Source organism: Mandrillus leucophaeus, unplaced genomic scaffold (genome assembly GCF_000951045.1).
Source record: "Mandrillus leucophaeus isolate KB7577 unplaced genomic scaffold, Mleu.le_1.0 Scaffold198, whole genome shotgun sequence".
Lineage (NCBI taxonomy): Eukaryota > Metazoa > Chordata > Mammalia > Primates > Cercopithecidae > Mandrillus > Mandrillus leucophaeus.
In genome coordinates this window covers 4,697,621-4,724,130 of record NW_012102009.1, presented here as the reverse complement: position 1 = coordinate 4,724,130, position 26,510 = coordinate 4,697,621, and the positions used below count along the sequence as shown (strand labels likewise).

At 42.6% G+C, this 26,510-nt stretch overlaps 1 protein-coding gene across 2 annotated transcripts in view; it reads right to left on the bottom strand.

Moving 5' to 3' along the window:
- PTDSS1 (phosphatidylserine synthase 1) overlaps positions 1 to 26,480 on the bottom strand; it is a 70,235-nt gene extending 43,755 nt beyond the window's left edge. Inside the window, exons 1-4 of one of the 2 annotated variants that reach the window (XM_011978671.1) lie at positions 25,942 to 26,480; positions 14,852 to 14,943; positions 4,190 to 4,234; positions 1,197 to 1,321 (exon numbers count right to left, since the gene is read on the bottom strand). In XM_011978671.1, the coding sequence (XP_011834061.1) occupies positions 1,197 to 1,321; positions 4,190 to 4,234; positions 14,852 to 14,943; positions 25,942 to 26,120 (441 nt within the window). In that variant the 5' untranslated portion in view covers positions 26,121 to 26,480. The remainder of the gene's footprint in view (positions 1 to 1,196; positions 1,322 to 4,189; positions 4,235 to 14,851; positions 14,944 to 25,941) is intronic. The other variant, XM_011978672.1, reaches the window with a different exon arrangement.
- Between the last annotated feature and the right edge of the window lie 30 nt (positions 26,481 to 26,510).

The window sequence follows — 26,510 nt, the reverse complement described above, 5'->3', positions numbered from 1 at the left end:
AAAAAAAAAAAAAAAAAAAAAGTTCAAGCCTATGTGATAGTCTCCGTAAAAATCTCTGAACTCTCGGGTTCAGAGTTTCCAGGTTAGTGAACACAACCACACGCTGGGAGGGTGGTGTACCCCAGCACCACAGAGACAGAAGCTTCTGTCCTCAGGACTCTGCTGGACCTCGCCCTAGGTACCTCTCCATCTGGCCGTTCACCTGTATCCTGTGTCATGTCCTTTACAATAAGCTGGCAAACTTAAATATTTCCCTGAGTTCTGTGAGCCATCATAGCAAATGATCACTCACAAGGAGGATGTTGTGGGAACCCCTGATTTGTAGCTGATTGGTCAGAAGCACAGATGACAGCCTGGACTTGCGAGTGGCATCTGAAATGTGGGCAGTCTTATGGAACTGGGCCCTTAACTAGTGGGATCTGATGCTAACTCCAGGTGTCAGGAAAGTTGGAGAATTGGTTGGTGTGGGAAAAACCAACACATCTGGTCACAGAAGCGTTCACCGTCAGTGAAGAGAAAAATAGTTGGTTTTTCCCATATAATTAGTCTCTTCAGTAAAAGCCAAAATAGAGTCGTTTTAGCCAAGAATAAAATTTTTTTTGTATGGTTTAATAAAAATAATAGTAACAAATGAAATAGCCTAAATCATTACAACTGGCCTCTCTGTGGCAAGCAGTGGGGCAGGACCAAGGCATCAGGGCCAGAGGGTGCAGGTGCTGAGGGTGACACTGATGGGTGCAGGGGCAGCCGCCGTGACCCAGAGCCTGGGGTGTTGGGAGCACCATGGCAGACCTCGCAGTAGGCCTCACAGATAATGCTACTTTGTTCACTTCACAATAACCCCCAAGTAAGTATTACTATTTTAACTTATAAAAAAATGGAATCATCTAACAAGTACTTTGCCCAAAGTCCCACAACTACCAAGTAACAGAGGCAGAATTCACGCCCAAGGCTGTCTGACGATAAGGTGTGTATTCTTCCTCACAGACCCCTGTGCGTAATGAGAGGATTTCCTTTCCCTGGACTCTATCACCTATGGACAACCATGCAGTTCAACAACCCTCCCAGAGACCTGGTTTCTAGGTAACTACACAGGAAATATAGAGAAGGAACAATTTAAAATGTCAAGTCTACTACCTCTTACACCCAAGAAAGAATCTACCAGTTTCTCCAAGGGGCCGCTGACAAGTACATACCATGACATCTGCTTCCCTTGTGGCATATCGAAGATTTGGATCTAGCCAATACATGAGAGATTTAACCTGCTCGAAATTCAGGAAGAGTAGGAATACCAGGAACAGGAAGTAGAGCACACTGAGTCCTGAGAGAAACAAAAACATGCTGAAGTTTAGAAGAGATCCAATAGTCAGACACACGTTACACATTAGACTCGAATGGCATTGCCAAAACCAGACACTAAGATTGCAGCACAGCCTGTCAAGACTCCTCTTATAATCTGGGATTTCCTTTGATGAGATAGTCTGATACACAGTCCTAATTCAGATTGAGAGGGGTGCATAAAACTATCTCTGAGAAACTGATGCTAACTTAGATTGAGACTTGAAGGACCGTGAGGCAAAGGGTGTGTGGGGTGAGTGTGAGGATCGCACGCGACATTCAGGTAGAGAACAGTGTGCAGGTCGGTTTCTGAAAAGAGAAATGCCTAGGACCCAATATGTGGCTAGAGCACTAGCAGAGAAGGGAATGGAGCAAGGCAGCCCTGAAGTGACAGTCAGGGCTTAAAGGCCACGGCCAACGTTTCAGATTTGATTGTAAGTTAAGTGGGGAAATAAGATGATCTCGGTAACATTTTAAAAAGCCAACTAAGTGGACTGGAGAAGGGCAAGGCTGTGTGTGGACAGTACTACTGGTGTAAGGTTCAAGAGGTGGCCCAGGGCCACTTATTTGAGACTTACACTCCACATTAGCCCTTACAGGCATTATTTCATTGTTCTGTCATCTCATAATTGCTATCCTAATAATCACTATGTGTAATTTAAAAAAGAAATGTTAACAATGCACTTTTAGAAGGCAAAAGCCTGTCCAATACATTTTAGAGAGATTTTAGAAACCATCACCAGGGGTTTTGTGGTTTCTCTTTCTCTTGAATCCATTGGAATTAAAATGTTTATGCGGGACATTTAGAGACCGTGATAGAAATGACCTTGGATCACAGCGTCCATCCAAACTTGGCTCAGCGCTAATCTCCAGTGAGCCACCCCAGAGGAGAGCACGTCCATGGCTGGCATGAAATCCACTGGCGCTACAGTGCCAGGCCTTCCAACGGCCACCCCTCTCCAGGCCTCAGGGAGCTCAAAGGAGGCCCGGCTGGTATGTGGCCAGCCCATAATTGTGCATCCTAGGGCCCAGGGAATGCACATTTTTTAGGCAAGTCGATATGAGAACTGCCTTCAGTTTGCTCTTATGCACCACCCATTTTTTACTAATTTTCACCACAAATGCCCCCCACTACACTTTTTAATAATTATGATCCTCTTGAATAATTACACTAGGACAGAAAGAATCTGTGGTACAGGGATTCTCGATCTGGAGTTCTCGGTTGGGCTTCGAGGTATGTGAAGCCCTGGACACTATATGCAGAACCGTGCATGGTGAATGTCCATGGGTGCACACATAGGGAATGGTCTATCTATAGGTCTCATCGGATTATCAAAGGGCTCCATGCTCCCAAAAGGCTCTCAGGAAGGAAATAAAACTGCTTATTACCTACCATAGATCATTTGAAATAGGAAGAATTCAGATGTGTCCAACTAGCTGAAAATAACTTATAACTTCAAACAGCACCATTAAATCAATGGGAGGTATGTATGTTATAGCCGGGACTGTCTTTTTGAAAATGTAAATGGAATCAGGTCACTCTGGGAAAAACCCTCCCGTGATTCCCCCCTGCCCTTCATGCCCTGCTCTGTACCCTGGCCCACAGTCCCCATGATTACATCTGTGCCCGATGACTCTCTGACCTCTCTCCTACTCTTCTTCCAGGGCTCACTATGCTTGGGCCACACTGGCCTGGAAGTGGTTTCTAGCTGTGGGCCATTTTAGCAGCTTTTCCCTTTGCCTGGGATGCTCTCCTCCCCCAGAATCTTTGCAGGCTTGGATCCTTCCTTGTATGACAGTTTCAGACTCGGCATCACTCCCTTAGGCCTCCCATCACTCACCAAGCTAAAGCAGACACCAGCTCCTGTCACCTCCCCTGGTCTTAACTAGCTTCCTAATAACTTCGGATAGGTGATATTTTTTGATTACTGATTTGTGTAATAGTTTGTTTACTAACTGTCCTCTGTCTCCAAGTGGAAGAGCAGCTCCTTGAGGGCAGGCTCCTGTCTGTCTGATCTTGCCTGGTGGCTTCAGGGCCCAGAGCAGCACCTGCTACACAGCACATTCATTGAATGGCTGCTGAGTGAAAAGTTCACCAATCAATTCAAAGCGACTAAGAGTTACCTAGAAGCTCTGAAGACTGAAAGAACAATAGGCAGTCTTTAGCAAAATAGCAATTTCTTAGAGTTCTTGTACATTTTTACGTAACATTACATTTACCAAACCTAAAATGATTCATTTGGTGACTTATTTAGGCCAGATGAAGCCAATATCCAAAGTTCTGAAGATTCATTTTAAATCCATTTAGGTGATTTCACTATTTAGACTACAAAATCAAGTAAAAATAAGACATCCAATATTTATATGCTTATTTGTAACCCTTAGTTCAAATTAGGGTTCTTTGTCAGAAGTCTTTCTCTTTCCGAGTTCTCTCTCATTCATAACACTGAAGAAATTGAATTGCTTTGTTTTCGTTCCCTCCCAGATGCTCACAAGACAAATGTGCTCATAGTAGGTACTTGGGCTTGCACTAGTAAAAACCAATATGAAAACACACAAAGGAAAACTAGAGATATTTGCTTAAGTCAAATCCTGTGTACATTAACAGACAGCAACATAAGGAGGCATGTGGAGTTGAAACAGTTCACGTGTAAGAGAATTTAAGTCATCATCAACACTTCATTTTGTGTCAAATAATTTTAAGAAACCACGTATATTAGGAACATCAAAAAGTAAAAAGCTAGAATAAAGTTTTAACTATTAAGAGTGGCAAGTAAAAGTCTTAAAGTGATGAACAGAAAAAAAGATTAAAAAAATAGAACAACCTTTTACACTGCTAATGGAAACTCACCAAAAACCATTCGCCATAAGGCTGGATGAGGTCGAGTGAACGGACCTGCAGATAAATAACATTATAAAGTTAGAATGAACTGGTTTCAGAGAAGGCTAAAACTTAAGGTGCTGCTGATCTCCATACAGATAACAATAAGATAAAGCTCTCTACTGTTAAAAGTGTTTTTTGTTTTGTTTTGTTTTGTTTTCTTTGTCACGTAAACACTTTGAGGTCAAAGTTTGGTTGAAATGTTTTCTCCACATTATAACAACTGTCACCACAATCATCACAGGCACCACCACTCTTCACAACAGAGATTTTTTTAAAGCTTTGTCTTGAGAAGTCAGAACGTAATTTCCAATGGAAACAATGTTGTAACAGTGAGTGGGTCACCAGGCCAGGCTTAGGTGTCTGTGATACATATTGTACCTTAACAAGTAAAATGTCCTAGCTGTCCAGGAGCTCAAGGGAAAGAGGTTCTGGACAACACAGTCATCATTGTGTGCGTGCGTTTGCGTGTGTGTGTGTGCATATGTGTGTGTGCGGGAGAGAGACAGAGAGAGAGAAAGACAGAAAGAGAGCAAGAGACAGAGAGAGAGAGACTGAAAAATAACAGAGGAAAAAGAAACACCGTGCGGCTTTTGATTATGACCTGTGCTAACAAAACACCTCGGACATGGCAATCCCGTTCAGACACAAGCAGATTCCACACAACTGAAACAAAAGTCTCATAGGACAAAACTTTCCCTTACGACAAGTGATACGCCAATACTTTCTCTTTTTTCAGTAAAAAAGCAGAAGAGGGAGAAGAAAGCAAGCTGAGCCTTGACCTTACACCTCACAGTTATGGAAAAGCACCATTCTGGTGAGTACCTGTTCTGTGCGGGGCTGCCCACGCCTTTTGAACAGCCTTCCTACACTTGCAGAATTTCCAACGTTATGAATCCCATGTCCCCAGGAGAGACACCAGAGCTTGTTTCCCAGCCTTCTTTACAGGTAAGGGTCGGTCTGCAGTGGCACTCATGCCAGTGTTGGCCTCAGGAGCTAGTGACAGTGAAGGGAGTAGGCACAGCTCTCCTCTCTCTGTTTCTCTAGCCCTGGCCAGTACGGGCAGTAGTCAGGTGGTGGCCATCCAAAGTGGCACTCCCTTAGAATCCATTGCAGAAGTGACACTGGGGCAGACCATAGCCCACGCTCGCTGGGGTTTCCTCCTTAGAACAGTTCTGGGGGTGGTGCCTGTTTCTGGAAGCTCAGACTATGGCTGGTTTTCAAGCAAGCCTATGACACTGTGAGCCACTCCTAGTCTTTAACAGGCTCTTTAATGAGCACAGTCAGCTTCTGTTGCTTGCAATCTTGAATCCTATCTGAGGCAAATATTCCACTGTAATTTTTATTCCTGAATTCATTCTAAAATCATCTATATATTCTTAAAAAGACCACACTGAAACATATTTTAACTACGTTCTTTGGATGAGTCAAGTTCTTATTACAAAAATCAGTTACAAGTACCCCCCACCATTCAAATCTATCAGTTCCTAGGTGGCAGTTCGGATGGTGAGTTTGGTTCATGAGAGACTCTGCTTTATTCAAATGTGTTTGGTTCCTGCGTTTTGGATGGCAGGTAGTGAGAACTCAGATGGTTAGGGGTTTATTGAAAATTCATCTAAATCTGTTTGATTTCTGAGTTCTAATAGTGAGGGCTCAGACAGTAAGGAATACCTATAGTCCTTTTCAAAATCAGCTGCTTCTTTCTCAGAAAGTCACAGTGAAGGTTATAAACCAGGATCCCCCACCAGGTAATATGAAACCATCACCTTTTGTCAAGTCATTGGGAAACTCATGGCTAAAACTGTCATCTTTTCAGTTATTTTCATTTCCAAATACTCTTCTTTACTCATGGTAGGTGATAGCTCTTGACTTGTCACCGTAAGTGACTTCTGTATTTTGGTGGCCTCCTGGCTTGCAAATATTACTTCATTTTTATGTTGCAAATAACAACATAAAATTAACCTTTCAGACATAAAATGGGATGTTAGTTTTCTGTATAGTTTCCTCTTATAAGGTTCAACTCTAAAACTGTATGACCTATTATTTGGCTTGTGACAAAATCAGCACTTAAAAATCCTATAATGTTATTCTCAAGAGCAATCATAATGACAGGAGTCAGCAGTACCTTTCTGAGCACTTACTATGCACCAGGTTGTGGAATGAGACACCCCCACACAGTGTTATAAGGACTCAGTGACAAAGGTGTCATCATTACTCCCGCTTTACAGATAAGGATACTGAGGCAGAGGAACCTGCCCCAGGTCATGCAGCTCATGGAATCTACCTTAGTTCCATCAGAGCCTCCTGTGTCACCAGGTTGAGTCGTAAGGAGCACCTGGGGACTTTCCTATGAACTTTCACAGAACTGGGTGAGCTCAGGAAGAGGAGAGGGTTAGAGAGGGTGTCTGAGGGTTGAGCCCGGACTGGTTTCAGAACCAGGAGACTGAGGGGAAAGAAACAAGCTAGGGGTGTTGAGAGCTGATGCAATAGGGGGAAAGGCATGGCGCAGGCTTTACCATAATGTGGAACTGATAAGCTGGCTCAGGAAAAGCAAGACCAGGGAAAGGGCAGGGAACTGATGGCTCTAAAGATAAAAGCCAGGGACCACCCTAATCCAGGGAGGTGGGAACCACTGGTAACTCTTGCCTACAAAAGGTGAGATAAGGCCCTGGAATGTAAGGTGACCCTTTCAGTAACTAACTTCAAAACCCAGTCTAGGTTTGATTTCAACCATCAAATCTTTATGTGAGGCTTGTCATAACTGCCCATGGCCTCCTGGGAAAAAATTCTGAAATTTTTAAAGTGGTATTTTAGAAAGTACATTTTCATAGCATTATACATTAACAGTGCAGTCTTTACCATCAGACAGCAGTAAAAGTATCGTTTTACTTTTTCAAAAAAAAAAAAAAAATCGAGGATGAGGCTGGTGTGTTCTAGATTATAAATCCTGATACTTATGCTCACTAGGTTACCTGCACCTGGCCACTCCAGTCAAGTCACCTTTGCAGAGTCTAAGGGTGTATGTGCCAGGGGTAGGGACACAACTGAGGAGGAGCCCCGCCTTCCACAGCATCACCTGCCCGGCATGAGCCCCACCTGTAGCATCCTATGAACATTCATGTCATCTCAATGCCTTCCTCACAGATCTTGTTTCTCAACAGACTACTGACTACTTTCCCAGTGGTCTTGTTAAGGCAGGCTTCCTTTTCTTCTCTGACCATTGTTATGGTTCTGAGGTTATTAGAAGGGCTCCGCCTCATGGTTGCTTTCCACAGGAGTTCCTACTCCTTATCTGTGCTTTGTATCCGATTGGATGAAGGTTGCCTGGGAGAATTTGGATCTGTGGTGTGGTTACTTACTCTCTTGCTTATGTTGGAGAATTGGGGAAGACTTCTTAGGGCAGTGGTGCAGCAACAAACGCTGGGTTTTGGTTTTCTTATGAGGGACATTTTAAAAACTATGTGTTTTATTTTCTTTATTGGTCCTTCCACCTAGACTACATCATTTTCTTTTTCTTTTCTTTTTTTTTTTTTTTTTTGAGACAGAGTCTCACCCTGTCACCCAGCTGGAGTGCAGTGGTGCGATCTCAGCTCACTGCAGGCTTCGTCTCCCAGATTCAAGTGATTCTCCTGCCTCAGCCTCCCTAGTAGCTGGGATTACAGGTGCGCGCCACCACGCCCAGCTAATTTTTGTATTTTTAGTAGAGACGAGGTTTCACCATGTTGGCCAGGCTGGTCTCAAACGCCTGACCTCAAGTGATCCACCTACCTCAGCCTACCCAAGTGCTGTTACAGGTGTCAGCCACCACGCCTGGCCTAAAATACATCATTTTCAATCAGATACTAAGAGCAAAATTAATTTCAAAAGAAATAGAAACCAAATGTCTTCATCATGAGAAGAGCTAGCATTTTAAAATCTACATCAGAAATTAGAAAATAAGATCATTGCCTGACTCACCAGAAACAGTTATACCTATAAAAAATTAAGCTTACAGGACTTCACCTTAGGGAAATACAATTATTTTAATAAAAATCAGACACTGCCTGTCCAACAGCTAACATTTGTATCCTCAGGCCAGAGGCCTCCTGGCAGACCCTCTTAGTCAGCTTCTCCTTTTGATTATTATTAGTTAGAGTTCTTCGAGGGAAATTTGAGAAGGTGAAAAAAAATGATCTCTAGGCAACTTTCAAACCTAAGGAAAAGAAAATTTATTTACTTATTTATTTTTTTTTTTGAGATGGAGTATTGCTCTGTTACCCACACTGGAGTGCAGTGGCGCAATCTCAACTCACTGCAAACTCTGCCTCCTGGGGTCATGCAATTCTCCTGCCTCAGCCTCCTGAACAGCTGGGATTACAGGTATGCGCCACCCCACCTAGCTAATTTTTGTATTTTTAGTAGAGACGAGGTTTCACCGTGTTAGCCAGGCTGGTCTTGAACTCCTGACCTCAAGTGATCCACCTGCCTTGGCCTCCCAAAGTGCCAGGATTATAGGTGTGAGCCACTGCGCTAGACTGGAACATTTTTTTTTACAAAAAGTAGTGAAGCAGGGGACACGGGATGGAAGGAGAAAGGAACTCTTTTTGTTTTTGTTTTTAAATTCAGAAGATAGTGACCTTTTGGATCACTTTTAAACATCAAGGAGACATGATTACCATTATCTTAGCAAAGAGAAGTCAAAGGACAAACAATGATAAACTCAGGAAAAACAAGAAATACTAGTTTTCCACTCTCCTCAAAGACCTTAAAAAAGTGCTGAGTGCAGCTGAGTGCGGTGGCTCATGCCTGTAATCCCAGCACTTTGGGAGGCCAAGGCAGGTGGATCACCTGAGGTCAGGAGTTCGAGACCAGCCTGGCCAACATAGTGAAACCCTGTCTCTACTAAAAACACAAAAAAAAGTTAGCTGGGCGTGGTAGCATGCACCTGTAATTCCAGCTACTCAGGAGGCTGAGGCACAAGAATCACTTGAGCCTGGGAGGTGGAGGGTGCAGTGAGCAGAGATCGCGCCACTGCACTCCAGCCTGGGCAACATAGTGAGACTCTGTCTCAAAAAAAAAAAGTGCTGAGTGGTATTTCTCTTGCAGACAACAAAAGGAAAAAAAGGAGGGCTTGTTCTGTGAACTTTTTCCAGGTGGATTTATTACTTAATTCAACATATGTTAATGAGAAGTTACTGCCGGCCAGGCACTTGAAGTACAGATGAGGCTGGGCTAGTTTCGGGGGCATGGCAAGGTGGAAAGGGGATGAACAACAGTTAAAGGGAGTTCTCAGAAACAGGAAATGTACACCAGAAGGACTCCCGTTGAAAGAAATCTCCAGCCAACTGGAGACTCAAATAGGTTTCTAAATTTCACTCCAGTGATAGGGTGGTATAGTTAAAATTACACATACACTTCAGTGTCAGTTGCTATAATGGGATGAAGGTAGCAATTAAAACATTTTTGTAAGGAAGCCAAAAGAGAATGAAGAGGACAACTGAAGAGGCAAAGAGGGCAGGAGAGAAGAAGTGTAAAAGCGGACATCAGACCCTGCCCTTCCCCTGCTCTCACTGCCAGCCCTCTCCCTCCACATCTGCTTATGGGACTGAAGGAAAGAACCACCCTGGGACCTAATCCTGCCACTCACCCTGTTGATTGTGACACACAATTTTGTTTGAGTGTCCACTCCTCTGCCATATAACTCAGGGGTGGATTCTAAACCAGCGGAGATAATCCTAGTCCCCTGTCATTCTTCTAGCCAACAAATATCTGTTGAATATCTACTCCTCTAAACACTATAAATTTCTGTCCCTGGAACTGATTGAGAAGAGACATGTGGCCCAATCCTAGTCAAAGACATGTAAGTGTGCTGAAGGATCGCTAGAAAAGGGGTCTCTACTCAAGTAAAGACACACAAGACGAGATGATCTCTTCATCTGCTGGCCACTGCCTGCCACTATATGGCTGGCACTGCAGGAGCTATCTCAAGGCCAGCAGGGCAGACTGCAGGCTAGAAGACGGCGGAACAGAAAGGGGTAAAGAAGCTGGCTCTTCACAGGTCACTGAGCTGCTGAATTAGCCAGCTTGCCAACCACCCTATCTCAGAACGTCTTGTTATGTAAGAAAATAACGAATTTCCTTAGTGTTTAAGCCATTTTGAAATGCATTCTCTATCACTTGTAGCCAAAAGCATCCTATTATAAAAGCCTATGGAGAAAGTCAAGGGCCTTCTTTGTTATTTAGACTCTACAAAAAGAATCACAAGGCTCCCTTCCTGTAGGAGCTGACCAAGTCTACCACACAGATAACATATATGAACTCACACATACTTGATGAGACAAATGGACACAATCCAATTCTGGCCTATATACAGCCATGCAGGGCAGCATTTACCAGGTCAAGGATAAATGCATTTCAAGTTGCCAAAAAATTGTTCCGGGCATGCTATCCACTGCAGGCACTTCCCCAAAACTGTCTGTGAAGGAGAGGGCACGTTTGGGCTCCATTTCTCCCATTCATTTTCATCACTTGAGTTGAGAATATGTGCCAAGGGTGGGGAGAATGGAAAATAAGGGGACAAGACTGAGTGAGAAGGGGCACGTACACTCCAGTCACAGAGGCAGCCGTTCGGCATGGGCTCCCAGGGAGGCCTGTGGCCTGAGAGCGGGCTCTAACAGGGGAGGCCACACACCTCACGGGCACCCTGCCCAGGGCCCTCCCAAATCCCCACCATCTCCACTGGCACCTTCCAAAGCCATCCCTAATTTGAAAATATTCAGTAACATTCTTTCATGTGGAAAAGTTAGTTTTACTACTCTTAGGTAAGGTGTGAATAAACAGATCTTTAGAAAACAAACGAGGTAAACACAATATGTTTGCTATATATACATGGCTTCAAGGGAATCCAAGTCCTCCTTTTGCTGACTAATGTCCCAATCCCTCCTGCACAGGACACTGAACTGCCATCCTCCTTGTTTATATCTTCTATACCCATCTGAAACCTTATTGTTGACATGGTCTGCCTTTCGGTGAATGGTGTGTGTGTGTGTGTGTGTGTGTGCGCGCGCGTGCGCGCACGTATGTGCCCGGGAGGAAAAGAAAGGATGGTAGGGCAGAAATAGAGTAGAAACAGGATACAGTAGGAAAGCTTAGATCAATGTATCAGCTCCTGCCAGTCACAGACAACACACGGGCAACGGAGCTTCAACTCAGTCACCACCCACCTCCTTTGTGGGATGCAAAGCATGCTACGTCCAGGCCAACTAAGACCCCACCCTGGGGGAAAAGACAAACCAGAGACTGACAGAAAAAAAGAGAAACAGGAGGAGACAGAAACATATTATGGAGAAAGTCAGAGATAAAGCATACCACAGTGGACCTAATATGAGATATGACCAGAGCAGCACCACGGAAGGAAAATGCACAGTTCGTGCCCTGCCAGCAGGCTGACATCAAAGGCTGGGGGACATGGTAGCATGTTTCAGCCTTCTCACTGGTAAACCGAGCTGACTGAACTAAATGAGCTCTGTGCTCCTCCTCCCTTTGTGTGTATCATAAAGTCCATGCAGCCAGGATAAGAAAACCGAGCTTCAGTTTTATCTTTCCAGAATCAAAACAAAAGCACAGTCCCACAACGAGAGATTGAGCAGGTAAAGTCAACTTTGAAGATTAGAGAACTTCATTGGGGAACAGAGAGGCAAAGCCAGAAGAAATCACACAAAGTGTTACATCAAATAGATTTAATCCCCTTAACCTTCAGTGCCTTTTGTACCTCAAGAAAAACATCTGCTAATGAAGCCCCAATACTCAGCTCCTGCTAAAGACTTAGAGAAGGGACGGCTGTAAAATCACAGCTATTGAGAGACTACTCTTTTTGAATCCTCACACTTCTAAAACAGCTCTGGGCTCAGAAACAGCAAAATTTTTAAAAGGAGCCAAAAAGAAACCTTCAAAGCCATGAAAAAGTAACCCTTGAGAACTAAGCAACAAATAACACAGGTCAAGGAAAGCTGAAGACTTAAAGAACACACCTGATACCTTTGCACTGATCAGTTTTCTGAGGACATATGCATGTATCATGCTCTGATTGACTGATAAGGGAACAAAAAGACAGGACAGAGGACATAAGAGAAATAAAAGAAAAGTAGTAATAGAGGGCACAGACCAATAATGGTCATGGCATTGAGTGATGACAAAGAAGGAGGCAGCAGATCACAGGATACAGAAGGCAGAGGGGAAGGGGAATAAACTGTCACTACCATCTGAATAGTCACCTAGTCATGTTTCAGAGGCTCCAAATGTCTGCTTTGGTGGTGGTCAGCCTTGTGTTGGTATGGAACCTGAGACAGAGTTCGCCATTTCCTTGCTTTGAGTTGTATTCTTAGGCCACCTTTGTATGGAAAGGCCAGGGTCCAGAGCTCAGGGAACCCACCCTTGGCTGGCCACTTATGCCATATACAATATGGCACTCTTGAAGGAGAGGAGGGTCTACTTAACACCCAAGCACTCCTCCAACCTAAAATTCAACAAGAGGGAAGGGAAAGTTGGCAAATAGCCAAAAAGCTGTTTGACATCAGGGATTTTTTTCAGTAAATTTGATAGCAGGAATCCCAGCTACTTAGGCAGCTAAGGATGGAGGATTGCCTGATGCCAAGAGTTTAAGACCAGTCTGGGCAACATAGTGAGACCCCATCACTAGCTACAAAAAATATAAAAACATAACTGGGTGTGGTGGTGTATCCCTGCAGTCCCAGCTGCTCAGAAGGCTGAGGCAGAAGGATTGCTTGAGCCCAGGAGTTTGAGGATGTAGTGCCCTATAATAACACTTGTGAATAGCTATTGCACTCCAGCCTGGGTAACAGAGCAAGACTTCATCTCTAAAAATTAAAAAATAAAAATAAAAATTCTACAGCAGGGTCAACACCCCTTTATTCCATGACTTACCCATATTATGCACAACTTGTCTTCATACCCTGATAACTGTGCATTACCAGCACCATCAATCCTTACGGAAAAGCCAAACTACATTTGACATATCTGCATAAGGTACGCAGATTTTCATTAGAAAATTCTTTTTAACTTAAAAGCTTGAGTGGCTGGAGAGCTAAACTCAGCTCCCAAATAACCTGGCTATGTAGAACAATTCATTCTCTGAGGGATTCAGAGTCATGGTTTTAACAGCACGATTATTATGCTCATCTGCTACATACTAAAACCACTACGTTCTTGTAAACATAGTGCTACATATGAGTCTGCCTCCAGAGTCCATGTTCATAATTACGATGGAAAACTCGCATTATTATTATTAGTATTATTATTATTTTGAGACGGAGTTTCACCCTTGTTCCCAGACTGGAGTGCAATGGCGTGATCTCGGCTCACTGCAACCTCTGCCTACTGGGTTCAAATGATTCTCCTGCCTCAGCCTCCCAAGTAGCTGGGATTACAGGTATGTGTCATCACGCCTGGCTAATTTTATATTTTTAGTATAGGCGGGGTTTCTCCATGTTGGTCAGGCTGGTCTCGAACTCCCGACCTCAGGTGATCCACCCACCTCGGCCTCCCAAAGTGCTGGGATTACAGACGTGAGCCACTGCACCCGGCTGTTGTTTTTACTCTCTCTTCTAGATGACTCGTATCTCAAAAAAAATAGGATAAAATTCCACTGCCAGCATCTTAGGAAGCCTGAAGGCCTTGACATGGAACATTTTCAGGTAGCATCTGATAACATTCACAATGAGCTTCTTACATTACACATTATAGCCTACTGAATAGCATGAACAGTTACAGAAGAAATGCATCTTAAAGCATGATATTTAAAACCCGAGTAGGGCCGGCCCATGGAGAATAACCCTTAAGAAAGACTGGAACAATTTCCAAATGTCATAGGTGTTAAAAATATATATATATAAAAGACAAGAGTGAGCGTTTAGAAATGGCTACGGAGAACAAGTAGAGAATATTCTAGTAGGAAGTTACTGAAAGGGAATAAGAACAAAGAAAGCAACTTTTAAGGAAGAATTCAGAGGAAAGGGATGAATTGTGAGCATGGCAGAACACCAAACTTGGTTTTTAAACAAAAGCTTTGCTTCACTCACTCCATAATCATGATAGGGGTAAAATTCAGAGTAATCCTTGTCTTTTTTTCCTGCTGATGAAAATTCATATCCTAAATGCATAATCAGCAAAGCTTATGGTGATAAAAGATCACTTGGGACAACTTATTTAAGTAATACTCATTACAGCATCGACCCTGTCCTTAGCAAAAAAGAAGAACTCAGCAGTAATGGAGTATTTTATGACCCAACTAATAACAAAAACAGCAACAAAAAGAACCACATTTATTGAGAGCTTATAATTTGTCAGTCATGTTCATAGTGTTTAACGTGCATCCATTTAGTTAACCCTCACAACCGTACCCTATCTGTTATCTCCATTTTATAGAAGAAACTGAAGCATTGTCAGCACTCTTGGGAGGCTTCCCTGGGGCTAGGAAGTGGCAGAATGGGCATTCTGCCTCCAGAGCCTGTGCCCCTAACCACTACATAAAACTCAGATTATTTCTTTACTCCATCTTCTAGACGACTCACATCTCAAAAAAACCAGAAAGGTACAATATATAGGAGAAATGTGGTAATGCATGACATTACTTACCATTGGGGAAAGCTAACACACTGATGATAAGAAAGAAGAAAATAACAGAGAGGATGCCTCTCCAGATGTTGTCTTCTGGAACAGAGTCATCCCTGAAAATAGAAAAATAACATTGAGCATTTACTTTCAGATCCAAAAAGAAAACCTAGAGGAAGAAAGACTTCCATGTTCTAAAAACTAGGGGACTGCTACATGTATGACAGGATTGAACTTAGGTTCTGAAATAAGAGATTATACAGATCATACAGTACTTCTTAGATCATTATACGTCCAAAAAGGAACTAACAAACTAATGCTGACTGCTAATTTCATAGACCTAATTATAAAACCAGACTACATAATCAGACACACTTTACCTTCCAGTGAAGTGCACTTTTAATAGACACCTAACAATTGAATATCTGCCCAGAGGTTATAAATGTGGCCCTCAAAATGCCAGCCTGATCTTTACGAGGGTACTTATGATGCCTCTGGCTTAGGTAGGGAGGCCCAACATCCAATTTCCAGGAACACCAATTTTTACTTAAGAATGGCTGCACACTGAGGGGACACAATGTCCTCATTCAGACTGACATCACATTATTGACATTGGGAATGATGTTGCAACAGTAATAGCTCCCATTTATCTATCCACTCTGTGCCTGGCACTGACCAGGCAGTTTATAAACATTATCTCTAATGATCACAAGTTTGCAAAATGAAGTCATATCAACCACATTTTACAAAATGAGGTTGCAAAAGTTCAGAAAGATTAAGTAACTTGTCTGAGGTTGTGTAGGTAAGATGTTGCTAAGCTGGCATTCAAAACCAGGTCTGCTAGACACTGAAGATAATGATTGTTCCCCCAAGCCAAGCTGTCTCATGAAAAAATGATCTGTCACCCTAAATCAGCCTGACTTATGTTAGAAGAGGCACAGGGTTGGTATAAGAGACATTTACAGGACACACAATATGTAGGTTACAAATTAAAAGCAAGGTTGAAATTAACAATTGTTGCATAGGAAAAGAAGGTTGATTGTAACTCATATTTTATAATAAATATATTCTGGAAGATTCAAAAAATTAAAATTAAAGATTAAAAAAATACTGGAAGAAATTGGAGAATTAAAAAAACACAAATGAACCTCAAAACAAAGCAATCAATAATCATGAAGTGGTAAATTCACATGGCAAAGAAATCTGTAACAAAATCAAAGGAAAAGAGGTAAACTTGGGGAAAAAAAATTTATAACTCATATCAAGACAAAAGACTAATTTCCTTAATATGCAAAGCATTTTCCTCAAAATCAACTAACAGGAAGAACAACAAATGAACACAGAAAAACAAACAGAAAAACGGGCAAAGGATATGAAGTTTGTTTACAAAGTAAAAAAGTCCAAATAGAAAAATGGGCAAAGCATATGAAGAGTTTGTCCAGAGAGTCAAAAATCTAACGCTCTTGGAAGTGAAAAGATCGTCAACCTCACTCATGGTAAGTTAAAATAGAGACTATTTTAAAAGCCTACCTTATTGAAAAACGGGCAAAGGACATGAAGAGTTTAGGCAAAGGGTATGAAGAGTTTGTTCACAGAGTAAAAAAATCTAAGTCTCTGAGAAGTGAAAAGATGGTCAGCCTCACTCACGGTAAGTTAAAACAGAGACTGTTTTTAAAATCTACCTTATTGATAAAGGTAAACCTTTAATGACTAAGCTGGGGAGGATATGAAGAAACAGGAAAATAGGCATATGCTCATACACTGCTGGTAGCAGTATAAATAAATCGTCTTTATGGACGCAATTTGCCAATATTTTAAGTCTACAAATGCATACACTCTGTGACTCAGCAATTTTACTTTCGGGTATTTATCCTTTAGATAAACTCTCATTCATGCAAAAATGACATATATCCCAGATTGTGCACTATGGCATTACATGTATTCTTAAAAAGTTGGAAGCAATCAAAATGTCCACCAAAAAGAGACTAAGTAAAGAAATTACAGTCCAGTCTTGCAATGGAAAGCTAGGCAGCCATTAAAAAAAACAAGGAAGCTTTTTAAGAATCAACTGATTCATAATAATTTAAAAGATGTCATTAAGTAAATAAAGCAAATTGCAGAATAGTGGGTATAATAAGCAACTACTTGTGCAAAACAAGGTGGGGGAATGTGCATGGGTATGTAGCTTATAATGTATGCTTATACCTGCATAGGATGTCACTGGAAATCCACCCAAAAAATGGTGACACTGGTTTTCTCCAAAGAGGAAAAATGAGAGGTTGGGGAGAAGCATGGAGAGAGGTATTCACCACATACCCTTTGATGTATCTTGGATTTCAAGCAATGTGAATACATCATTCTTTTTGAAAACATTAATTAAAATTTTAATTAATGGGTTATTATTAACCACAAATAAATGGCTATGGGGCAAATCAGTAAATTCGTCTCTATTTAAAATTATCTACCAATCAAAATGCTTGAAAATGTACATCAGCACTAAATTTGTAACTAAATGGGTAATACATTAGGATATAAAACCAATGAAATAGCAGTTTTGTAAATTTTGAGCAATTTTATTAGAAAAAGAGGATCAAATGGATGGCCTAGTTTCAGAGGGGGGAAACTGTTGATTAAATGGAATAAAATAGCAGTTGGGTCTGAAAAGTTGGCAGTTTTATATTTGTCTAATTAGGAAAAAAATGTATTAATGAAAGACAGTGAGGTCTTTGGATAAACTGAAAATACGCAGTATGGGAAGATCAAACTTCTGCAATCAAAGATTAGGAGATAGGAGAGTGAGTTTACAAAGCCACGTGAGTCCTATCGGACTAGAGGCCCCAGTGTCACACTCTACTGTGAGTTTTGAGAGCAGAGAGAGTGTCCCCACCTCATCTAGAATAGCCCCTTACCAGTCTGTGGTGGTGGTGCACAAAAAGAACAGAATCCCGGACAGGTGAGGACGCCAAACTCCCCTCTGGCCACAGGGCAACCTGAGCACACAGGGCCATTCTGTAAGGTCTGCTGTGAGTCCCTCCTCTCTGAACCCCGAATAATCCAGAGATTTAACCACATGCTGAGGTTTCCATAGTTAGTCATGAAACAGAACTTGGCTGCAGAGTCCAGATGAGTGGACCCCAAATGAGGGACAAGATCTAGTATCCATGGACGGCCACTATATTCTAGTGGCTTTGCATGTTAACCCTCTGAATCTTCGTAACACTCTAAAGCAGGAAATGATCATAATCTGCATTTTACTGATAGGGCCTGGCCCCAAAGCACAAGCTCTTTCCCCTACAGGAGACCATACAGTGCAGTGACTGGTACAGGCTGGGGCCAGACCACCAGCCTGTGTGACCCTGGGCAGATTACTTAACCTCTCAGTGCCCCAGTTTACTCCTCAGTAAACAGAGGATGGTAATAGTTCTACCTCATAGGGTTGTGTGAGGATTAAATAACTGAAAACGTGTAAAGCACTTAAAACAGTTCCTGGCACAGAGGAAGTGTCCGTTATTATCATGAGTTCACAATGTTTAAATGCCCTTCATTTATGTCCACTCATTCCTTCATCAAATTAATGCCTATCATTGGGTAGGGACTCTTTGAGGTCGGAGATGAAGAGACATGGCCCTTATTCTTGAGTGGATCAAGATAAAAAAGGACAATGAGACATTACCTTGCCCTGAAGGAAATGTTTTTCATATATAGGAACTATCTCTGACAGACCTCAAAAAAGCCCAGGTATTCACCTGTGATTGGCCCCTTGGCGGGGTTGTAACTGTCTCCTACGGCTTTGTGAGGCTGCAGTGTGGTTCCTGCTTCTCAGGAGAGATCATGACTTGTGCTCTGGGCTGCCCAAACCTCATCTCGACTCTTCCTGGTCCAAGGGTACTTGCTCAGCTAAGATATTTCAGTTCACAGCAACAAAAAATAAGAAGACTCAAAGCTTTCCATTGTGATGCTGTGTGTGACACCTCCTTGACTTCTTTCCTGGGTCTACTGCAGCTACTAACAACAAAATGCCCCAGTCTGCAGTGCCCTGAACACTCCAAAGAACTTTCACAGCTGGTATTTTATTTAACTGCTCCACAGTTCTGTGAGGGAAGGCAGAGCAAATATTATCTTTGCTTGAAGGATGAGGAAAATTAAGCTCTTGGTTTATCTTGCCCACAGTCACACACAAATAGAGGCAGAGTGGAAGTAGGTATGAAGGCTTCTGGAATGTTGGCTCTAGGTCAAGACTGCTATTATACATTCTCCAATAAGGACACGAACAGACAAGCTTAGGGAGGCAAAGTCTTCCTCGCTCTCTGCTAAACTTAGGAGATGCTCCAGCATAGCACTGACCACATATTGTGAAAATACCAAATGTACAGCTTAAAGTAAGAAAGCTCCCTAGGGCACAAGTCCCACCTCATTTCCCCAAGGTAGCTCTGGTGCCTGGCACAATGCCCTGGCACACAGTAGGCATCCACTTGCCATAGTAGGTGGTAAGAATGAGCAAGATGATATGGCAGAGTAGGCCAGTGACTCAGGTAACATGAGTGGGGAGTCTTAGCCTGACCCACAGGGTCCACTGGCAGCGACTTCCCTCTCCCCTTACAGAGTGTTGGCTACATAGGGCTATTGAGACCATCAGCAAATATCTAAAAGCCCGACAAGTTTTCAAACACCTTGGCTTCTTCTGCAGAGCATTGTTTCAGCTAGGATAGGGAACTACCCAAAGAGACAACGTCTTAACAGCAGGAAAAGTGTCAGGAAAGCCCTGAGTTTTAAAAAAAAAAAAAAAAAAAAAAGTTTGCACTCCAAAGAATTTCTGGACTCCGACTCTGATTCTGTCTCAATTTAATATTTGAGTACAGGAATTTGACCACAGGAGTGGTAACTTCAAGAAACCAAAGCAAACTCCATTCACTTGCCTACAATCTTTTAGACAAGTCTTTCTCCCTGGGGTCAGGCAGCCAGGAATGTCTAACCTTTATTATGATTCCTAAGGCTTCCAGGTTAATTGTCCCTCTCCTCCTCCCATCTTCTCCTTCATTATCCTTAATATGAGTCCTTGAAATAAAGACCTACAGGTTCATATTTAGATAAGTCACTGTTAAGGATCATCTTTCCCAATAAAAAGTTTAATCCCAGGTTACACGGTAGACCAATGTTAAGTAGCTTAGGTATTACCTTTAATACCACATTCATCTATTTTATAGAAAGTTATGATCCTCATCAAGAATTATGGGTGAGATATCAACTAAGAGAAAAGAAAGGTGATTTTAAAGTTCTTATTGAATAAATGATTTCATGCATTCCATTCATTCAGCATTTACTGGATGTCTATCCTGGGATGATTAAGATAACTGGCCTCAAGAAGCTGACACAGAAACAAATATTATGACATGTGAGATACAATAATAAGTATTTGGAAGGACATAAACATTTCTTCCTCTGTGCTTCTTAGAACAATTGAGAAAGGTATCTTGGAGGGGAACCATCCAAATGGATCATGAAGGATGCCAAGGGTGGCATCATGTGTGGGCAGGAGGTGGTGGGAGGTGCCTTCCAGTCTGAGAGATGGCAGCCCTGCCTATGTGTGGGACACGTGAGCTGTCAGGGCATGTTGGGTGTTGGGTGTTGGGTGTTGGGTGTGCTGTGTATGGAGGGAGGGAAACACGTGGGAAAGTAGACTTACTCCATTACAAAGGACCCTGGAGTCCAGCTAGTACTTTCTTATAGGTGACAGGCATCTACTGAAATACCAATGTCAACTAGCTTTGGTGTTATCTTTCATACCATACTAATTTCATTTTATGGAAAGTCACAATCCTTGTGAAGAATTACAGCTAAGTTATCAATTAAAGCAGGAGAAAGGTGATATGTTTTAAAGTATTTATTGGATAAAGGAGAATTTTAAACAGGGAAAGATGGGACCATGATTTTGTCTAAAAAGATCACAGGGGCAGCACTGGAGGGAGGGGGAGCCAGGCCCTGGGAGTCAGCTATCCCAAAGGGTTGGGAGTTTGCTGAGCAAAGGCTTGGGAATGGAAAGAGAACAGTCCCGAAAGCTGTAAAGGCCCAATCAGACCTGCTGAAGATAAACCAGATGGTGAACTCCAGGTTGGGAGAAACCTAGGCTAGAAGCAACGAGGACTATGAACTGTTGAATTGAAGTAAATGGGATGCCAGGGCTGAGGAAGCAGTGCAGGCTGACTGGACTAGTCCTGGTTTTGGGATTTGTTAAGACTGAAAAACTGTAACTTCTCTACAGAAATCTGGGGCAATAGGAATGATGTCACAAGATTAATTGTGTTCCATCTGGTAATAGAACTACATCTAAAATGCTAAACACAGTTTATTCACAACAGATGAACTTAAGATGAACTGCTTACTAAAGAGGAGTCTAAAAGGCAGCAGTTCCTAGGTATATAATCTCTGTGGGCTGAGGCATCATCTAAGCCAAATAAATATTTAAGTCACCCAAGTACCCATTCACTGCAGAAGACCCCAAAGAAATATATGGCACATTTCCCCCCCTTTAATAAATTAGAAATTGTATTATGGACATAAAACTCTGGAAACAAGTATAAGAAAAAATATAAAACATTAAATTCAATAAAAAATTTAATTCAAATAGTAACCAGGGAAAAGAAATGTTAACAATCATTGATAACTGGACCTCAGGTGCAACCTGACACAATGTTCACCTCCAGGGCTGGTTTACTCCTAGCCCATAATGGCTAGTTAGCACTTAACATTGCTAGTGTCAGGGAACAAGGGCATGCAGGGCTTTTGTTGCTGGGAGAGAAGGAACATGATGTATACAAAGGAAACAGGATCAAAACAACTGAATCAGCAGTATTAGGGGACATTTTCTACTGGTAATTTATGTGGTCAAGAGGGAAAGAACAGGGAAGGCTAGCAAGTATCCATAAGCAATGCAATACAGGTGGCCAGAAGTACGCCCCAATGATATGATGGTGAACTGGATTTCCAAAGCCAATAAGGGAAATTAAGTAAATACCATTATTAACAAATCAATCAATCAATCAATCAATCGGTCTGTCTGTCCATTTCCCTGTCCTTGTCTGTCTCCTTAGTTCTAAATCGAGGAGAAATGAAGCATAGACAAATTGATCATCACTTAAGTACCCAAATCCGCAGAAAGGCAATCTCCTCTAGGTAAGTAACCATTTTTGTTGGACAAGTGCTAACAAAGGCTGATTCTACTGTTTAATGGCAGGTGCCTCTTAAGGTGAGGTGGGCTTCTTTGAATGTGAATTAATAGATTCTGGTGTTTACTAAATCTAAAGCTTGAGTTTTTCAAACTAAAGGCACTCAGTATTTCCAAGTTTACCAACATCTGAATGCAGAGTAAATATGAGGGTATCTTAAAGGTAATTATTATACTCTGAGCTTGAGACAAAACGTTTCCTTGCCCTACTTTGGCTAACAAACTTCTAAGACATATGCATAAGCATTTATTTATAAAAATACTATTTATGTTTTAATAGAGATGGGGTCTTGCTATATTGGCCAGGTTGATCTTGGACTCTTGGCCTCAAGCAATCCTCCGACTTTGGCTTCCCAAAGTGCTAGGATTACCGGTGTAAGCCATTGTGCCCAGCCTACTTATTCTAAAATGTGGGAAAATAAGTTTTTGGTTTTCTTTTGAGACAGAGTCTCACTCTGTTGAGTGAGTAGGGTAGAGGCTGGAGTATGGTGGCATGATCACAGCTCACTGCAACCTTTGCCTCCTAGGCTCAGGTGATCCTCTTACCTCAGCCTCCAGGTGCATGCCACCACGCCCAGCTAATTTTTGTTTTGTTTTGTTTTGTTTGTAGAGATAGGGTTTCACCATGTTGCCCAGGCTAGAAATGAGCTTTTTCAAATAGGAAAATGATTAGGTAGTATCTAACTTTACTTTTAATGATGGTGATAAAGACAGGAGATTTAAACACTGTGGTTTAACAGGGAATTGGCCTAAGGGCCATCTAACAAAAGAATTACTTGACAAATCCACACTTGTCTCAGACTTCAGTGCAAGGTATAATCCTCTGTAATCTTTAATTCTTGCTGGATCTCTGAAGCATGAGACAGTACCCAAGCAGTTTCTCACATGCTCGTTATATGACATCCCAAAAGTATCCTATCTCCTTGTTCTCTTAGACAACTAGTCTTTGCAAAACAAACTTTAAGATATATTTTTTAAGTTTTACTGAAAGAATTGCACTGAACTTGAATTGTCCAACTAAAATCCTTTGGAGTTAATCATTACAAAAGAGCATAGGATAAATTCTCATTTAAGAAGTCGTTACTTTCCATCTTTATGGAGGAAGATAGAGCTATCATTGTAATGCCCCACTTAAGAGTCACAAATCATTACAAAAAATGAATAAGATTGAGTAAGTACTAATTCTATTAATGGTGCTTATGATTTTATATAAAGTGAAACTTGTTATTAATTCATTATGTGATTTCTGTCTCTTTATGAAATTAGTGGAAGAAATAAAATTAACATTTTTGGACAAAGCCAGAGTCTGAGGTTCAGATTATGGTTCTTCTATTATTTTGGACAAGCTGTTAAAATTCATATTCAATTCTTATACTTTCACTGCTGCAATTTATTGACTGCCTTGACAGAATATGATGTAAAAAGAAATTTCAGAAGAATGTGACTTTTTATATCAGAATAGAGGAAGAGAAATCTATTTAAGGACCTAGAATCATTATTTAAAACAAAATACCATAATTATTTTTCTAATTTCCAGAGAAACTCCCTCACTAATTTCATTATTTCAAACCCACACATAAGATGAAATTAAACTGAAGCTAACATGAAACAGGTATGTATGTTACCTAATGTCCATTTTTCCAATGCTTTTGTCCTTCTCAATTACAGAGCATATGACATCCTCATTCAATAACAAATATAACTTAGAAGACAGTAGCATACAATGAAATCACATCATAATAACCACTAATGTTTATTAAGCACTTAATACTTCCCATGCACTGAGCTAAACACAGATTATCTAAAAAGATGAACTTAATCCTCATGACAGATAATCCTGACAGATTAATGTATTGATATTTTCATTTTACACATAGATAAGGAAACTGAGGCCTAGCAAAAGTATGTGGCCACACAGCTATTAAGAGATAAAATCAGGCAACATAATGAAGTATTTGAAAGTAACCATAGTTAGGGACATGACTAATTTCTCTCCAAAGCCAGAAATATGTCTGGTCAGGTACTGTGGAAAGGTCTGGTCTTATCCTGCTGCACAGCCTTAGCAGATTTTATAGTAATAGTGGCAAGATCCCTCAATCATTAAAGAGTAAGTAATTGTTAAGCTTTATACCTTTAGGTAGATTGTCTCAAAAGGATAAACACTTACATAACAAGAACCAAGAGTCAAGTGAATCTCAGAGGTAAGGAAAAAGTGTGATGTGGGAAGATACTAGTTTTATGAGGATTTGAAAAACTGCAGTTATTCCCAAGGGAGGCACCACCGGCACTTGTGCGTGTGTACGCAAACGACTGTGTAGAAGACAATTCACTTTATGTTGTACAGCGCTGTCACATATGTCACAATACATTTAGTATCCTTTAACTGTTCCCCCTCCCAAATACTAGAAGTTCTCTCAATCCTTGTGACTACCCAATGTATATATATCCCTGCACATGTTCTGCTGACCCTCACAGAGGACCTTGATTGCTGGATAAAATTGCTGGGAGAGAAGTAACTGACATGAATTGTACATTGTGCTCCAGGGACTCTGCTAAACGCATTCACACACATTCATTTAATTTTCATAAACCTATATAAGTGTATATTTCATCCCCATTTTACAAGTGTGGCCCCTGAGGGTCAGAGCAAGGTTATGCAACTTAACTAAGGACACACAGCCAGGTTTGAAAACAACAGTATGGCTCAAAAACTACACTACTCTAAGTTGGCCTTTTAAGCCATAATGGTGAGGGAGGCGTGACTTCCCTTTCTTTAAAGAGGTTCATTCGGAAAGTATAAATCCTTCTAAGTAGGAACCACGGTGTGTACCTCCTTATGAACCAAGGATGAATTAGTTCCCTAGGTTAGGAATAAGGGGCCACAGGCGCAGTGCCACAGAGTTACATGAGGTGTGTTCAAGATTTGGGCTGGGCAGCTCTTCTGAACAGGTATATATTAGAATGTGTGTGTACGTATTCCGGGGAATAATAGAGATGTGTTATGCTGTGCGAGGTTTATGTGTTTCATTTAACACACAGCAGTTAGTATACACCAGGCACCATTAAAATTGCTGGACAGGATCACATTTCAGCACGTATGTTAGGAAATGAGTGAGCAGGGTATGCACTGCGTGCTGTGTGGCGGGCTGGTGTCTGTGCAGCCATGTACCCAGATGATGGGTATTGGGCTGTGCTGGAAAGGAAAGGTCCGCTGTGATGTGTGTGTTTAGAGTGGCAGTTTGTGCCGTGGTACAGAAGGTAGTGTTTGAGGCTGGGGGAAGGGTTATGCTGGATGGATGACTTGTGTGCAATGCATACGGGAAGTGCTGCACAGGAAAGACCGTGTATGTAGCACACATGTGCATTTTTTATGTGTTACGGATAGTGCCGAATACCGGAGTTCCTCAGGAAGGGATCTAGGCTGTGTCCTGGGCCTGTGTATGGTGCCTGTAGGCTCTGTGGATTGGGGTGCTTTATATGTGTAGCGGTGTGTGCTGAAAGTGGTGCATACGAGATGATTCATGCGGTGTGCTGGGTAGGGACGGGGGCTGGAACGGTGCAGAGGAGGGGCCCGCGTCGTGATGTTGTGTGGAGCCATGCTGAGTGCGGTGGGTGGGGGGGTGATCGTGCTAGGTGACTCGCGTGCGTTCACCGTGTAACCGGAGGTGCTGTATGGAGAAGGGGCCCTGAGGGGTGGGGGAGCAGGCTAGCGTACTGTGAGACACCGGGCGGGCGGAGGGGCTGCGTGGGCGGCGGGCTGCCAATACGTGTGAGTGGGGCAGCCAGCCCGCTTCCTCACCCAAAGCCATGCCGGGCCACCCTCCCCGCCACCCTGCCTCCCGCCTCTTGCCTAGCCCTTGGACGCGCCCCCGGCGCGGCCGGGCCGCCCCACCTGGTAAAGGCGAAGTACATGAGGCTGACGATGGTGAAGCTGAGCAGGGTGATGGTATGCGGCCGGTAGAAGAAGTCAATGGTGATGTCCTCCACTTGCTGCTCGTTGATCATCCGGAAATGCATTTTGTAGTTCACATCATCCTTGCTTAGGGTCCGGCTCCCCACGCAGGACGCCATTGCCCGCCTCCCCGTCCTGCCGCGGTGGCGGCGGCCCCAGCCCGCGGAGGCCGGGACCCCGGGGGTGACTAGCCACAGTCGGCTAATAGCCGGACGGCGAAGCCGGGTCTGGCGCCCAGCAAAGGCTGGGAGCGAAGGGAAGGACAGGAGCTAGAGGGCGGGGTCGCGGCGCCGCCACCGCGGCCTGGGGCAGGGGGCGCCGCCGGCCGTCCCCACGCTGTCATCCCGGCTGAGGCATCTCTACGCACTCGAGAAGCCTTCAGACTCCAAGTCCACAGGACTTCAAGGGAGTGGCGAGCGGAGAAGGCTATCTGCTGCCCCTGGCTGACTCTTTTCCGCGCACGTAGCCCGCTGTCTCCCCACGCAACCCGGCACATGGTCTCGCCCACT